The following is a 17,820-nucleotide window of genomic DNA, read 5'->3' as shown; positions in this document are numbered from 1 at the left end:
GGCCAAAAACCGGGCGCATTTCGCCTCTAGCGGCCAAAAATCGCGCGATTTTCACAGGTAGCGGCCAAAAATCGAACGAATTTCGCTGCTAGCGGGCAAAATTCGCGCGATTTTCGCCGCTAGCGGCCAAAATCGGGCGATTTTTGCCAATAGCGGCCAAAACTCGGCCGATTTTAACCGTTAGTGGCCAAAAATCGGGCGAATTTCGCCACTACTGGGCAAAAATCGGGCGATTTTCGCCGCTAGCGGCCAAAATTCGCTCGATTTTTGCATGTAGCGGCCAAAAATCGGGCGATTTTTGCCGCAAACGGCCCCAAAATCGGGCGATTTTCGCTGTTAGCGGCCAAAAATCGTTCGATTTTCTTTGTTAGCAGCCAAAAATCGTTCGATTTTCGCCGCTAGCGGTAAAAAATCTGGCTATTTCAACCGCTAACAGCCAAAAATCGGGCGATTTTGGACCCTATCGGCCTAAAATCGGGCGATTTTTTACCCTAGCGGCCAAAAATGGGGCGATTTTCGACGCTAGAGGCCGAAATGTGGCGATTTTTGCCGCGAGCGGCCAAAAATCGGGCTATTGTCGCTCCTAGCGGCCAAAAATCGGGCGATTTTCGCCGCTACCGGCGAAAAATCGGGCAATTTTCGCAGGTAGCGGCCAAAAATCGGGAAATTTTCGCTGGTAGCGGCCAAAAATCGCCCGATTTTTGGCCGCTAGCGGCAAACTAGTCGGCGGACTACTTTACAAAAGTAGCGAAAGTAGCCAAATTTGGGCTTTGTAGCCCAAAATTGGGCTACAAAGTAGCGAAAGTAGCAAAATTTTGGGGTACAAAGTAGCGAAAGTAGCCCAAATTTGGGCTACAAAGTAGCGAAAGTAGCCCAAATTTGGGCTACAAAGTAGCGAAAGTAGCCCAAATTTGGGCTACAAAGTAGCGAAAGTAGCCCAAATTTGGGCTGCAAAGTAGCGAAAGTAGCCCAATTTTGGGCTGCAAAGTAGCGAAAGTAGCCCAAATTTGGGCTACAAAGTAGCAAAAGTAGCCCAAATTTGGGCTACTTTTACACACGCACACAGCATATATAGATATATATACATATATACAACAGCGACATTAATCTCCACAACGTCCATATTGCTCGGGAACAAGCCAGCAGCCTCCTACACAAGACAATTATTCCGGTATAATAATACCTTCATAAGATCGAGTGTCGTGATGGCTATTACAAGAAGTCCGCCCCGAGGCCCGTGTTACCAGGGGCTGAGTTACTGCCGGTAGTGAAGCTTATAGTTATTAATGCCCTTGCCTGCTTGCTTATGGTCTGGAGTGACGTTATGGAAGGCTAGTTATTATCCTGCGGTATCCAGCCCACTTTGTTCTAGTTAGTAGAGCGATGATCACGCGCTTCTTGCAGGTCAGTGTTCTATCCCCCCCGACCGTCCACAGGTGGTTGGGCACCGTCCCTTTCCCCTGGCCTATCCCAGGTTCTTGTCTACGTAGCCCTTGCAAGTGTTGTGTTGTCGTACTGGCTTAGTGATCTATTCTCGTAATTAATTTTGATATATTATAATAGGTTACAACTAATCACAACCCCGTTGTGACTAGTTTTAATAAGATTATAAAGCCTAGTTATATAAGTTCAATAGTTATAAATGTATAATTAAGCGTAGTTATTAAACCGACCTATTTAGTAAAAAAAAACATGTTTTTATACACGCTAATGACTATAGACCCGTTGTGGTGATTTATGCAGCGATGGTTTTGTAAGCATCAATGTCAACTTTGTTTTTAATCAACATCAAACAAACGACGGGAGTATGATGGAGGAAGGTCCACTAATGAAGCACACAGCTGATCACACACACACACTCACACACACTTGTGTCTCATTGTTTGGTTAGGCTAGTTTTTAAGTCCATCAGTTGGATTCGTTGTATTAACTAGTGGTTTAACTCCACTATAACGCCTTTTTCTTTTTTAACTCCTGCCTCTCATTGTTCACTTAAGGTAGTCATTTTAAGTGCATTGGTTCAAGTAGTTTTAGTTACTATTGTGTCTTGACTCTACGAACTCCTTTTTCAATGATGCTTTCATTTTTGTGTTTTTTTTTCTTCAGGGCAAACTTGTGTGTGTACTTAATATTTAAATTAACTTCATCCTATCTATCGTAGAGGATCGCAGCACCTTCACCAAATATTACTGAAATTTACAAAATACTCCGAAGGAAAGAAGACAGTGTTTTAGTTCATAATATATTTGCATTTATTTTTTTTTTTTACCTTTTTATAACTCTTGTTCCTTTTTATAATTACAAATGTGCACGATTAAATGTTCAAATATAATTTCCGTTCTTTTGAACATAAGTTCCGTGTCAGTTATCATATGCAAATATTGTGTACAATTTTAATTAATATTTTTATATTGTGTATAATTTTAATTAATATTTTTATATTGTGTATAATTTTAATTAATATTTTTATATTGTATAATTTTAATTAATATTTTTTTTTAGATTTATTCCTTTAAATTATTAGATAGAATTAACTTCCGTTGACGGGGACAGGAAGCCTGCATTTGGTCTTATCCAGGTCGTGGTCCCCCCCCCCCTCCCCTTCGCAAACAACTGACCTATGCCGATGGTACATCCCCACAACAGCTGCCTTACTCCTGGGGTCCCTATTTTTTTTACTGCTAGGTGAACAGTTGCATCAGATGAAAGAAAACGTACCCGGAGTGAACTCTCTCACTCCTCGAGTAGGATAGAGACCCGGGTCCCCTCTGGTGTCAGCCCAGGACGCAGACCACTGTGCTACATAATACACTGGTTACCAATAGTTATTTTAGATATGAATATATGTAATCTATAAATATATTTATCTATTAATATATTAATCTTATTAATCTACTAATATATTATACATAATCTGTTATGATTTTATCAATATATTATGTATAGTCATCTCTAATTATATACATTAACCAAAATAATTTTCAGAACGGCATTAGCTATAATTGTTGCCTGTAATATATAAAATCTTTAAAATCTCTCAAATTGTATAATCGTATGATTATCTGCAATGGCCCAGTTATTATTTTCTTCCATTATCTTTATCTTTTAGTGTCATTGTAAATATAAGTGACAATAATCTTATATAATTATTATACTTATTACAATAATCATAACAATACACAGTGAGGAAATGAATCCCGCCTTTCTAACCAATCTATTTTTCCTCTATTATATCTACTACATATATTTCTCTCTAACACGCACACATACACACACGAACACATTCCCCAGGAAACAGCCCGTAGCAGCTGTCTAACTCCCAGGTACCTGTTTGCACCTGTTAACTGCTAGGTGGACAGTTGCATCGGGGTTAAAGAAACTGCCCATTTGTTTCCGCCTCCGCCGGAAATCGAATCCCAGCCATTAGGACTAAGACCCCTGAGCGCTGTACACTTAGCCACGAGGCCCCCCTGTGTGTGTGTGTGTGTGTGTGTGTGTGTGTGTGTGTGTGTGTGTGTGTGTGTGTGTGTGTGTGTGTGTGTGTGTGTGTTATAAATATATGTAGATGTTATGATGCAGTGGAAAATAGCTTAGGAGTCAGTACATTAGATAACGACGGTTAGAAAGACGGGGTCCAAGAGCTAACAGCTCCATCCTGTAGGCAAATACTCCCACAAACACACCCACCAACACGCACAGAGGCATTACGAGGAAAGGCTGCGTGAAATGCACCTCACGACACTGGAAGACACAAGAGTAAGAGGAGACATGATCACTACCTACAAAATTCTCAGGAATTGACAGGGTAGATAAGGATAAACTGTTTAACACGGGTGATACGCGAACAAGGGGGGCACAGGTGGAAACTGAGTACCCAAATGAGCCACAGGGACGTTAGAAAGATCTTTTTCAGTGTCAGAGTAGTTAACAGATGGAATGCATTAGGCAGTGATGTGGTGGAGGCTGACTCCATACAGTTTCAAATGTAGATATGATAGAGCCCAGTAGGCTCAGATATCTGTACATCAGTTGATTGACAGTTGAGAGGCGGAACCAAAGAGCCTGAGCTCAACCCCCGCAAGCACAATTAGGTGAGTACACACACACACACACACACACACACACACACACACACACGCACTCTGTCTATTTGTCTTTCATTAGCACATTATACATCATTTCAGTCTTCATTTTCCTCTTCCATTTCCCCCCCTCAATAAACACTTGTCTCCCTTTTTTTTCCTTTCCTCTTTTTCCCCCCCTTCGTGTTTTGTCCATAAAACCGTAGTCTGTTTTTCCTCCCTCTTTATTGGGTTCTCCATTTCCTCCCCTTCTTCCATCTTTATCTGGTGGGAGCTTCCCCATCTTTACTGCTTGTTCCAGCTATTCCCGTGTTTTATGTACGTGTCTTCTCGCCCGTGTCTTCTTTTTTTACTTTCATTTCTCTATTTCTTTGAACTTATTTTCCGCTCTCTCTCCATTCCTGGCATGTCGAGTCTTCCAGGAGGGAGCCCGAAGCAGCAGTTTACTTTTTACGAGTGTATCAATATTCAATATTCTACTGCAGGTGATCGTCCCGATGTGACCCATCTTCTCCCTCCTAACAGAGAAGACCTATGTTCAGCCTGCTGGAGGAGGAGCAGCAGCAGCAGCAGCAGGAGGCAGCGGTAGTGTGTCCAAGCAGACCAGCAGCAGCACCATGGTGGAGGTGGGCGGGGTTCAGGTCTCCGTCGCCGGCCAGAGTTCCACAGTTGGTGGGGAGAGTGAGAGCACAGCGGGGAGTCCTGGGGAGCATGCACTCCTCCCCAGCCCCGATGGCAGCCAGCCGTCGGCAGGGTGTATGTCCGGCTCCAGTCCCACAGGCAGTCAGAGGACTACTGGCTGTGTGGGCAGCTCGAGTCCTTCAGGAAGTCAGAGGACTTCCGGATGTGTGGGCAGCTCGAGTCCCTCGGGAAGTCAGAGGACTTCAGGCTGTGTAGGCAGCTTAAGTCCTTCGGGAAGTCCGAGGATTTCAGGCTGCGTGGGTAGTTCCAGTCCTTCGGGAAGTCAAAGGACTACGGGTTGTGTGGAAAGCTCAAGCCCAGCAGGAAGCCCAAGGACTACGAGTGGTGTTGGAGAGGGAAGTCCTCCTTCAGGTATCCAGAGACTAGCCAAGATACAGGGAAGTGGAGGCCCTACAAGCAGCGCGTGTGCGCGACCTTCTGCAGGAGGGAAATTGGGGGTTGAGGGCGCCGGTCGGAGTAGAGAGAGTCCGCCTATACACAGACCTACTGCAGGCGTGGTCTTCAGGAGCGCTCTAGGCAGCGGCGGGGGAGCTAGTCAGCGACCCCTCAGTGCCGTGGGGGACATTGTCGTCAACCCCCTCCGTCAGGTAAAGTATCTAAGCCCTCTTCTGTAGTAATTCACGAGCATCAGGTATAGTGCCTCGTCCTACCCCTGTGGTCAACTTCTCACGTCAGGTACAGCACCTTGTCCTACACCTGTGGTCAACCTCTCACGTCAGGTATAGTACCTCGTCCTACCCCTGTGGTCAACCTCTCACGTCAGGTATAGTACCTCATCCCACCCCTGTGGTCAACCTCTCACGTCAGGTATAGTACCTCGTCCCACCCCTGTGGTCAACCTCTCACGTCAGGTATAGTACCTCGTCCTACCCTTGTGGTCAACCTCTCACGTCAGGTATAGTACCTCGTCCCACCCCTGTGGTCAACCTCTCACGTCAGGTACAGCACCTCGTCCTACACCTGTGGTCAACCTGCCTCTTAATGCTTCAGTCCTGCAGCTGTGGACACGCACGAGACCTCGAACACACCCTTCCTGGTCGACGTTAATTTTGACAAATGATTTGGCTTCACGTAGCTAAGCGCACATCCATTTGACTTGTCGGTACAATGAGAGCCTCGTTTCTTGCAGGTCGGCGCTCGATCCTCGATGGTCCAAGTTGTTGTGCACCGCTCCCTCGCTCAGTCCTATCCTGGCCTCCTATCCCTTTCAGAGCCCGTACTCAGGGTAAAGTGAGACACGAGACACCAAATCCATACTCACACCAACTGGATAATTTCGATATTTGTGATGGTCTAAAAGCATATTACGAATCCAATAATCGTCTACTTGTAAACTAACAAGTGAGCCTTTATTCTGAACAGAGTTATAACTTTATAGTATTATCAATTGTTGGCTTAAAATATGAAGAGGCTATGCTTAACTCATCTTCTTTGAAACGGTCTGAAGAATTCGGTTTTCTGTAAATGGAAATCTAGGGTATGCTCAAATAATTTTATAATTTCATATTTCACGTTTGAGACTAATACACCGTATTAACGTAACCCAGTGTAACGAAACCTGACCTAAAGTAACCTAACCATGGATAGGGAGCAGTTAATTGCACTATTTACATAGTGGATGTGAAGCTGTTACCTCCAGGGGCACCTCCACCTCCTCCCTGAGGCCACACTGCCCTTTCAAGTGCTGGATAGCACTTGAAAGGAATGTGTGTCCATGCACTTGAATGGAATTAGACAGTGTGCTATCACTTGAAGCCAGTGATAGCACACTGGCTTGGCGCTTAGTCAATATAGTGACTATATTTAGTGACAATATATATCCACATACTCAAAGTCAACGATGGTGTGTGTGTTCGAGATTTTTAAGAACGTCTTTAGAGATGACGGGACCAAGGACACGATTCATCAAGCATTCACGTATCTACTCTACGAAACCTATGAATCTTTCCTCGGAGGGGAGGGAAGGGAATTGTCAGGGGATAAAGTGCTAAGCCATTACGACTTTAAAGCACGTGGAAGGGGTCAGGATAAGGATTTGGGATGGGACGGGGGGAGGGGGGAAGGAATGATGCCCAACCACTTGTACGGTCGGGAATTGAACGCCGACCTGCATGCAGGGAGACCGTCGCTCTACCTGTCCAGCCCAAGTGGTTCCTCGAATCATGGCGAATTAGTCTGTATTTATTAGAGCGTTAACGAGCCTGGTAGTTCTACGAAGCTGTTGATAACAATAACAGCCACGGGTGGCGAAGTGTCTTAAGCCCATAAACTGTGTAATAAACACAGTCTAAGCGTCATGACTGAATAAAGATGTAGCGGTCTCGTAAGTGGACTCGTATACGCTTGCCCGAAACGCTATGCGTACTATATAGTGGCTTTAGGTATTGTATGTACTACCGCTATCTTTAAATCTAACAGAATGTTTGTACTGTAACGCTGCAACTATGTATGTACTGTTCCTAAATAAATTATTATTATTAATTAATAATTATTATTATTATTATTATTATTATTATTATTATTATTATTGGCTCTAGCCTCAGCATTGTGTCAGTGTCTCATTAATACTCTCAGGGAGGTCTTTTATTTTTATCTTAGACATTTTCTTAGCCTGTGACTAAGGGAGAGAGAGCAGAGAATTATCAGCAGGAGGCGTTGTGTTGGTATATAGAGAACGAGATAATGCCAGAATTAGAACCTTTGTAGGATGGTTTTCTTGTGTGTGTAAATTGGGAGTGTCGGTCCTGTGTGTGTGTGTACCTTGGACAAGACTTACCATGGTATGGAAGTACCATATACCAGCTCAATTACATTCTATCGGTTATCGTAGATGTTTTGCCTCGGTTGATTCAAACAAGAACTAACTCGATCACTGAATACCTATCTCCCTATCACCTAGCCTCCTTCACGGCATATATTTCTCCCCTCCCCCCCCCCATCCTTGCCGTCCCATCCCACTCTCTCTCTCTCCTTTCCCTTTGCCTCTCCTCTCCGTCCTTCATAAGGCAGAGTGGCCACCCAGGGCTCCGCCCCCATCCCCCGGCGCCCAGTAAATCTTCCCAATATTCCATCCCGTTTTTTTACGACGTCGTTAATCGCCAACGAAGTGTTCTCACTCTCTCCTTATATTCCTTCTTCCATCTACTATGCTTTTTTTCTGCCATAATATATTATGTTCTTAGGTATCTCCCCATTGTTCAACTATTTTTTTAAATTGCTGTTCCTTTTTAACACACACACACACACACACACACACACACACACACACACACACACACACACACACACACACACACACACACACACACACACACAAAATGATGCAAAATGATACACACACACAGATGATGCAAAAATTATGAGGAGGATTGAAACTGAGGACGATAGTAGGAGGCTACAAGATGACCTAGACAGACCGAGTGAATGGTCCAACAAATGGCTGTTGAAATTCAACCCGAGTAAATGCAAAGTAATGAAACTAGGCAGTGGAAATAGGAGGCCAAACACAGGATACAGAATAGGAGATGAAGTACTTAATGAAACGAACAGAGAGAAAGATCTAGGAGTTGATATCACACCAAACCTGTCTCCTGAAGCCCACATAAAAAGAATAACGTCTGCGGCATATGCGAGGCTGGCTAACATCAGAACAGCATTCAGAAACCTGTGTAAGGAATCATTCAGAATCTTGTACACCACATATGTAAGACCAATCCTGGAGTATGCGGCCCTAGCATGGAGCCCGTACCTTGTCAAGCACAAGACGAAGCTGGAAAAAGTCCAAAGGTATGCCACTAGACTAGTCCCAGAACTAAGAGGCATGAGTTACGAGGAAAGGCTGCGGAAAATGCACCTTACGACACTGGAAGACAGAAGAGTAAGGGGAGACATGATCACAACCTACAAAATCCTCAGAGGAATCGACCGGGTAAACAAGGATGAGCTATTCAACACTGGTGGGACGCGAACAAGGGGACACAGGTGGAAACTGAGTACCCACATGAGCCACAGAGACGTTAGAAGGAACTTTTTCAGTGTCAGAGTAGTTAACAGGTGGAATGCATTAGGCAGTGATGTGGTGGAGGCTGACTCCATACACAGTTTTAAATGTAGATATGATAGAGCCCAGTAGGCTCAGGAATCTGTACACCAGTTGATTGACAGTTGAGAGGCGGGACCAAAGAGCCAAAGCTCAACCCCCGCAAGCACAAATAGGTGAGTACACACACATGCCTCGCGGCTGAGTTTATAGGCTCGGGGGTCGTAGTTCTAATGGCCCTGGTTCGATTCCCGACGGAGGCGGAAACAAATAGGCAAAGTTTCTTTCACCCTGATATCCCAGTTCACCTAGCAGTAAATATAGGTACCTGGGAATTAGACAGGTGCTACGGGCTGCTTCCTGGGAATGTGTCTGTGTGTGTTAGAGAGAAATGTATGATGTAGATATATTAGAGGAAAAATAGATTGGTTAGAAAGGCGGGCCTAAGCTGACACAAATAGTAAACACACACACACACACACACACACACACACACACACACACACACACACACACACACACACACACACACCTATACATATCAGAGAACCAGGAACGAGTATGTTAGTGTGAGAAGAGAAGCTGAGAAAAAGTATGAAAATGGTATAACTAATAAATCCAAGACCGAACCAAAGCTACTCCACAGTCACATCAGGAATAAAACAACAGTGAAGGAACAGGTGATGAAACTTAGAACGAGTGAGGACAAGTACACAGAGAATGACAAAGAGGTGTGTGAAGAACTCAACAAGAGGTTCCAGGAGGTCTTCACAATTTAGAACAAGGAGAGGTCACTGCACTAGGAGAGGTGGCAGTAAACCTTGCGGCCTTGGAAGGGTTCGAAATTACAAGAGATGAAGTCAAGAGGCATCTGTTGGATCTGGACGTGAGAAAGGCTATTGGCCCGGACGGAATCTCACCATGGGTATTGAAAGAGGCACTTTGCTTGCCACTCCCCATAGTGTATAGTAGGTCACAGGAGTCGGGAGACCTACTAGAAATATGGAAGACGGCTAACGTAGTCCCAATATACAAAAAGGGTGACAGACAAGAGGCACTGAACTACAGGCCAGTGTCCTTAACTTGTATACCATGCAAGGTGATGGAGAAGATTGTGAGAAAATCCTAGTAACACATCTGGAGAGAAGGGACTTCGTGACAACCCATCAACATGGGTTCAGGGAGGGTAAATCTTGCCTTACAGGCTTAAAAGAATTCTACGATCAGGTGACAAAGATTAAGCAAGAAAGAGAAGGATGGGCGGACTGCATTTTTGTGGACTGTCGGAAAGCCTTTGACACAGTACTCCATAAAAGGCTGATGCATAAGCTGGAGAAACAGGCAGGGGAGTAACTGGTAGGGCGTTCCAGTGGATAAGGGAGTACCTAAGCAATAGGAAGCAGAGACTTACAATGAAGGGTGAGACCTCAGATTGGCGTGAAGTCACCAGAGGAGTCCCACAGGGCTCTGTACTCTGACCTATCCTGTTTCTTATATACGTAAATGATCTCCCAGAGGGTATAGACTCATTCCTCTCAATGTTTGCTGACGATGGCCAAAATTATGAGAAGAATTAAGACAGAGGAGGACAGCTTGAAGCTTCAAGAAGACCTAGACAAACTGCAGGAATGGTCGAACAAATGGTTGTTAGAGTTTAACCAAAGCAAATGTAGTGTAATGAAGATTGGTGTAGGGAGCAGAAAACCAGATACAAGGTATCATTTGGGAGATGAAATACTTCAAAAGACCGAGAGAAAGACCTGGGGGTTGATATCACGCCAGACCTGTCCCCTGAAGCCCATATCAAGAGGATAACATCAACGGCATATGCCAGATTGGCTAACATAAGAACGGCCTTGAGAAACTTAAAATTTTCTAACAGAAAAATGAGGGCAGTAATCAGAGGCAATGTATCGCACTGAAGAAATGTTACGAGTGGAGTACCACAGGGTTCAGTTCTTGCACCGGTAATTGTGTACATGAACGATATACCACATGGAATACAGAATTTAATGAACATGTTTTGTGATGATGCTAAGATAATAGGGAAGATGATTGTCATGCCCTTCAAGAAGATCTGGACAAAATAAGTGTATGGAGCACCACTTGGCAAATGGAATTTAGTGTGAATAAATGCCATGTTATGGAATGTAGAATAGGAGAACATAGACCTCACACTACCTATAAATTATGTGAGAAATCTTTAAAGAATTCTGGTAATGAAAGAGATCTAGAAATGCTGTTTCACAATGGCAGTCACTTTCAAATCTGGAGATATTGCTGACCTGGAGAGCGTGCAGAGATCCTTTACTGCTAGAATCCACTCAGTAAACATCTAAATTATTGGGACCGACTAATGAACCTAAATCTGTATTCTCTTGAGCGCAGGCGGGAGAGATACGTAATAATTTACGCGTGTTAAATAGTAGAAGGGCTGGTCCCAAACCTGCACACAGAAGTAACACCACATGAGACCAGCAGGCATGGCAGGATGTGCACAATACCCCCGTTGAAAAGCAGAGATACAATAGGTACTCTGAGAGAGAACTCTATCAACATCAGAGGCCCGAGACTGTTGAACACGCTTCCACTACACATAAGGGGGCATAACTGGCCGACCCCCTCACAGTGTTCAAGAGAGAACTTGATGAACACCTCCAAAAGATACCTGATCAATCAGGCTGTGATTCATACGTCAGGCTGCGAGCAGTCACGTCCAACAGCCTGGTTGACCAGTCCAGCAACTAGGAGGCCTGGTCGAGGACCGGACCGCGGTGACCTTGAGCCCCGAAAGCACCCCAAGGTAACCGCAAGGTAAGGTATTAGACAGATAACTATCACCTGAGGACAACATAAAGAACATTGTGCGAGGGATTGATGCTACACTTTATAACTTCAGAATTGCTTTTAAATACATGAATTACGAAATACTAAAGAAATTGTTCACGACTTTTGTTAGACCTCACCTTACCATAAGGTAAGGTGACCAAAGCTAGAATATGCAGCGGTTGTGTGGTGCCCATATCTTAAGAAGCACATCAACAAATTAGAAAAAGGTCAAAGACATGCAACTAAATGGCTCCCAGAACTGAAGGGCAAGAGCTACGAGGAGAGGTTAGAGGCATTAAATATGCCAAAACTAGAAAATAGAAGAAAAAGAGGTGATATGATCACTACATACAAAATAGTAACGGGTATCGATAAAATTGATAGGGAAGAATTCCTGAGACCTGGAACTTCAAGAACCAGAGGTCATAGATTTAAACTAACTAAACAAAGCTGCCAAAGAAATATAAGAAAATTCACTTTCGCAAACAGTGGTAGACGGTTGGAACAAGGTAAGTGGTGTTGGACGCCAAAACCGTCGGTAATCTCAAAGCGTTATATGACAAAGAGAACTGGGAAGACGGGACACCACGAGTGTAGCTCTCATCCTGTAACTACACTTAGATAATCACACACACACACACCTCATGTGTGTGTGTGTGTGTGTGTTTAGGGGCCTCGTAGCCTGGTGGATAGCGCGCAGGACTCGTAATTCTGTGGCGCGGGTTCGATTCCCGCACGAGGTAGAAACAAATGGGCAAAGTTTCTTTCACCCTGAATGCCCCTGTTACCTAGCATTAAATAGGTACCTGGGAGTTAGTCAGCTGTCACGGGCTGCTTCCTGGGGTGTGTGTGTGTGTGGTGTGAAAAAAAAGTAGTGTAGTTAGTAAACAGTTGATTGACAGTTGAGAGGCGGGCCGAAAGAGCAAAGCTCAACCCCCGCAAACACAACTAAGTGAAAACTAAGTGAATACACACACACACACACACACATATTCATTCATTCACAAGCATCCCCCTGCAAAGTACTTGAGAGAATTATAAGGTTAAGACCTGGTAAGAATTAGCTCTCTCTCTCTCTCTCTCTCTCTCTCTCTCTCTCTCTCTCTCTCTCTCTCTCTCTCTCTCTCTCTACCACAATTATCATCGATTAATCAATTATCAATCTGACCATAATTTATGCTGACATTAGGCCACCTTCCATGCCCCCCGCGAGCAGTGCTTCACTACATCTTCCTTATTCCTTCCAGTCATTCCTGGCGGCGGACGATGACGACTTCGGAGGCTGGAGCGAGGAGGAGCGGCCTCTCCCGCCCTCTAGGGAGAGAGCCACCACCTTCCCAGAGGGAGGCGCCACCCAGCACCTCCCCAGGGAGGAGCAGCACAAGTACCCCGGGGTACGCTTCAGCCTGCCCCCCAGAGACGAGATGCCCAGCTACCCCGGTGACCGACACCCCCTGCGAGGCAGCCCCAGAGAGGAGCGGTATTATCGGGGCATTAGACCCAAATACAAGCTGAGAGAAGCTGAGAGCTCCCCGGACATTCGCTCCCCGTATAGCCCCCGAGAGGAGCGGGGATACCCTGGGGCTCGAGGCCCTTTCAGCCCCAGAGACGAGCGCAGCTACTTGGGAGGGTTCCGGGCTTCCGAGTTCAGTCCCAAGGATGAGCGCATCTTCTCAGGTTTCCGTCAATTTAGCCCTAAGGAGGATCGCATTTACCCCGGGGGAATCCAACTCCACAGCCCCAGAGAGGAACGCACCTTCCCGGGGGTCCTACCTCACCAGAACCCCCGCGACGACCCGACACGACCTCGCCCCAGAGACGACCACAGCTTCTCCGGCGTACGACCCCACCGGTACAGCTACATAGGGGTACGCGTCCAGCACCCCACCAGGGATCAGCTACGCCACAGCTACCCAACGGTACACCGCCCCTACCCGGCCACCTCCAGGGGCACCACGGGCACCTACCCCGGGGTACGACCGGGCCACAGTGCTTCGAGGGGCACTCAGAGGCCCCAGAGAGGCACCGGGAGTGATGGCCACTACCCCGTGGACCAGCTCATCAAGGCCACGGAGACGGTGGTGTGAGGTTACCCGCTCTGTCCCATCATGATGGTAAGCGACTCTGGTTGATTGTTCCCTTTACGATTGTAGCACAATGGTTGGGGGTAGTGATTGTTGGGGTAGTGAGTGTTGCGGCTGTGAAAGATGACTAGAATGCTTTTTTGTATTTGCTATTGAGGTATATACTGGTATTTCGGTATAGTGAGGACTGTTGTGCAACAATTGTTTGTCGAGGATTCTATATTTTGTAATGTGTAATGGGGAGGCGGGACGTATGTGGCACTTACTTCGGGAAGTAGCAATATCTACCACAGGAAGTAGCAATATCTACCACAGGAAGTAGCAATATCTACCACAGGAAGTAGCAATATCTACCACAGGAAGTAGCAATATCTACCACAGGAAGTAGCAATATCTTCCACAGGAAGTAGCAATATCTACCACAGGAAGTAGCAACAACAAACCACAGGAAGTAGCAACAACAGACCACAGGAAGTAGCACTATCTACCACAGGAAGTAGCACTATCTACCACAGGAAGTAGCAACAACAAACCACAGGAAGTAGCACTATCTACCACAGAAAGTAGCACTATCTACCACAGGAAGTAGCAATATCTACCACAGGAAGTAGCAATATCTACCACAGGAAGTAACAATATCTACCACAGGAAGTAGCAATATCTACCACAGGAAGTAGCAATATCTACCACAGGAAGTAGCAATATCTACCACAGGAAGTAGCAATATCTACCACAGGAAGTAGCAATATCTACCACAGGAAGTAGCAATATCTACAACAGAAAGTAACAACACATATGACTCTGAAGACTGTGTATACCGTTGTAGTGATGAGAACTGTTGTTCAACTTTTATTGGTGTTCAAAGCTGACGTTGAACGCTATTTGGCGAGTGCAGCGGAGCTGGATCTGCCCAGATGTGGCTGACTGTAGCGGAGGTGGCTAAGGTTAGCAGCTGGTCGAAGGTAAGGGAACTATCAGGAGAAAGCGCCAAGGCATTACGACAATGTAGCACTTGGAACGGATCAGCAAAAAGGATTTGGGATTGGACGGGGGGTGGGGGAGGGGTAGGAATGGTGCCCAACCACTTGGAAGATCGGGAATTGAACGCCGACCTGCATGATGCAAGACCGTCGCTTTACCGTCCAGCCCAAGTGGTTGCAGCTGGCCGAGTCTAGCAGAGTTGACATGTATAACATGATTAATGTAACATGCACAGTTTGAATAGCAAAGGCTACAAACCAAACTGGTTTAAGCTCTGGCTTAAAGCAGTTTATAAATAGTGAATATAAAATTAGTAAATAGTAAATAAACGCAGCTTGTGCTTATGAAGGAACAAGTTTAATTACGACCGATAACATCCTTGTCACCAAAATGACTTCTGAAATGTTTACATGAGTACGTTAAGAGAGTGAGGCGGCTCAGGACAATACTGGGACAAGGGCTCCTCTTCATTACCCGATTGATTACATTATAAATGACCAACATTTTTACCCCGCCTGTGATGTTACTAATGAGGTTATGAATCACCGGTATTAATTACTCCAGTTTATCATCTGCCCGTCGCCATTATTGTGGTTTAGATTCTGCCTGGGTTGCTAAATGCCTTCCGCCCACATATTTCAACCCCGACAAGTCTGTTCGGGAGAGTTATTTTGCGAAGGGCGGCGTTAACGAGGCAGTTTTATGTGCTTTGTTGCGTGCGATATGTTTTATTTTGTTCAATGTTGGAGAGAGAGAGAGAGAAGAGGTTTGAGGCCTCTGTTCTTGGTGATAAGTTGCCATAGACGGTGGGCGGGTCTGAGGCTATTGGCTAGTTGGCTAGCAAGAGTGACGCCAGGTCTGAGGATATTGGCTAGTTGTCTAGTAAGAGTGACGGCGGATCTGAGACTATTTGACTAATAAGGATGGCATTACACACGACTCAACTGGTGACGTATGTGCTTTTCTCAATAAATCACCACTTATAAGTACTTAGAAGTCTGCTCTTCGAGACTTATTAACCAACTGACAACCAACAAACAGGACAAGTCTTCCACACACACAGCGAATCGCACCTCTGGAAAAATGCTTCATCAACGTACTGCAAATACCATAACTTGCCAACAGAACCTTATCCTAGGCCCTAACTGTTCAACAAATTCTAGAAATGTGATAATATTAACTTACGTCATTGGGGTCGACCGCCAGATGGACGAGCCTAGCCTGAGGACAGGTGACACAGCCCCTGACAGTGAAACTGTGACACTGCGCCGTTAACACGTGGCTTTAACAACATGTAAATGCATACTTATCCAGGAACAAGTTTACCTGGGGGGGAGGGGCCCCTCCCCTAGGGACGGGACCCCCATTGAACAACTTCAATCTTTTTATTTTTTCAACTCATCGCGTTGCTTGTGATTTCATAGCCTAACCTCATTTTCATCTATCCTGAGAGTTACAACGCTGTCCCAAATCAGAAAACCTAATATCCACGTCATAAAGGCAAGCTTATGGCTGAAATATTATGAATAATCACCTTTTAGCGCCGGTCTTGCTTTTGTTTGATCTTCAAACTTTTGTATGTCATTGGTATGCATGTATGTATGTATAAACGTGTTCAAACATATTCATGAACGTGGAACATTAGTTAATGCTCCCTCGCATTTTGAATGACGTTACGGAGTCATTGTTCCATCTTCAGTGCTAAAATAAACAAATACATCGGAAGATTAAATAAAAACATTAATATATTGTTCGAAACTATATAGATCGTTAAATGACTCAAAATTTTAAACCAATCTTAAATTATTTTAAGAGTTTTCTCGTGTTAAAATGTTTCTGCAGACGATGAGCCAGAGTAACGTGCCTGAAGAAATGATAACCAAACCACACGAAGAAATGAAGTTTCGGTCCGTCAGTCAGAAGTCAGTTTCGGTCCGTCAGTCAGAAGTCAGTTTCGGTCCGTCAGTCAGAAGTCAGTTTCGGTCCGTCTTGGACCATTATCAAGTCCTGGACTTGATATAATGTCTAGTGGTTTGGATATCATAAAATTTTTGTCTCGTGTTGCAGTGTGTTCCTCTCGTATTAAAATATTTGTCTTGTGTTACAGTGTTTGAGGATGTGTTCAGCAGCCCCACCACCAACCACTCCAGCTTCCGTTCCCAAGAGTGATGGAACCTCTGTGTTATAAGTTACCATTTCCATTGTTTTAAATAAAAGTTGATATATCCTCGTGGTTTAATTTTTCTTCCTCCCTCAGACGCAACAAAAGGTCTACTGAAGATATTATCTCAAGAATATTGAATATGTAAACTGTAGAGTATAGATTTCATTGAAGATGAAGCCTTTATGAAGATGTAAGATTATTAATAATTTATATTAAAGATGTAATTTTGTGAATAGTGTTGAATATATAAGGTGAAAATTAAAGATTTAATTGAATATAACAAAGGCCCATTGTATGCAAAAAAAAAAATTCACTTTTGGTAGTGGAGTCGCTGATGATAATTCTTAAGAACAGATGTCCTTGATGGAAGGTGAAAGTTAAGAAATTTTGAGGCTGGAGAGAAAATAGGCGAATTATACGGCAGGTGAGGCTGCTTTCTCTCCTGGCGGAAGCCTACTTATTTCCGATCAAAATTTCGGGTCGTGCATTTTAAATGATAAGAGCCTCTGAAATAAATTTTTTCTTTTAATTTAGTATATTATATTAAAAAAGTTTACACGAAATACAGTATATAATTGTATTACCCTAAAACATCAACAGAGCCGATTAAAGCAACAGAAATATCACGCTAAAACCTCCCGCCAGCAAAAAAAATGTGGATCGCATGGTATTATAGTTTAAATTAATAATAAAGCACAGAATAAACTGGAATCAATATTTCAAACTTGTGTGACGCCGAGACAAAATAAAAAAATAAAAAACTTACCATTTTTAACCTGCAAGATGCTGCTTAAATGTTTGTTTTCTTGCCCCCAAAAGTGTTTTAAACCTACACAAGAGGAAGCAAGCAGTTGACAAAGCGTGGGGCCACGACCGGAGGGAATAAGTAGGCAGGGTCGAGGCGGATACAAACGACCAGAGTGGTCGACAATCCCAGGG

At 44.5% G+C, this 17,820-nt stretch overlaps 1 protein-coding gene across 1 annotated transcript in view; it reads left to right on the top strand.

Moving 5' to 3' along the window:
• Positions 1 to 16,944, top strand: part of LOC123757379 (uncharacterized PE-PGRS family protein PE_PGRS10) — a 43,604-nt gene extending 26,660 nt beyond the window's left edge. Inside the window, exons 3-5 of the mRNA XM_069327207.1 lie at positions 4,608 to 5,371; positions 12,900 to 13,766; positions 16,825 to 16,944. Coding sequence (XP_069183308.1) covers positions 4,608 to 5,371; positions 12,900 to 13,739 — 1,604 coding nt within the window. The 3' untranslated portion in view covers positions 13,740 to 13,766; positions 16,825 to 16,944. The remainder of the gene's footprint in view (positions 1 to 4,607; positions 5,372 to 12,899; positions 13,767 to 16,824) is intronic.
• The last annotated feature ends 876 nt before the right edge of the window (positions 16,945 to 17,820 follow it).

The sequence above is a fragment of the Procambarus clarkii genome, chromosome 19 (genome assembly GCF_040958095.1).
Source record: "Procambarus clarkii isolate CNS0578487 chromosome 19, FALCON_Pclarkii_2.0, whole genome shotgun sequence".
NCBI lineage: Eukaryota > Metazoa > Arthropoda > Malacostraca > Decapoda > Cambaridae > Procambarus > Procambarus clarkii.
The sequence above is the reverse complement of the archived record's forward strand: the minus strand, read 5'-3'. Positions and strand labels throughout refer to the sequence as shown.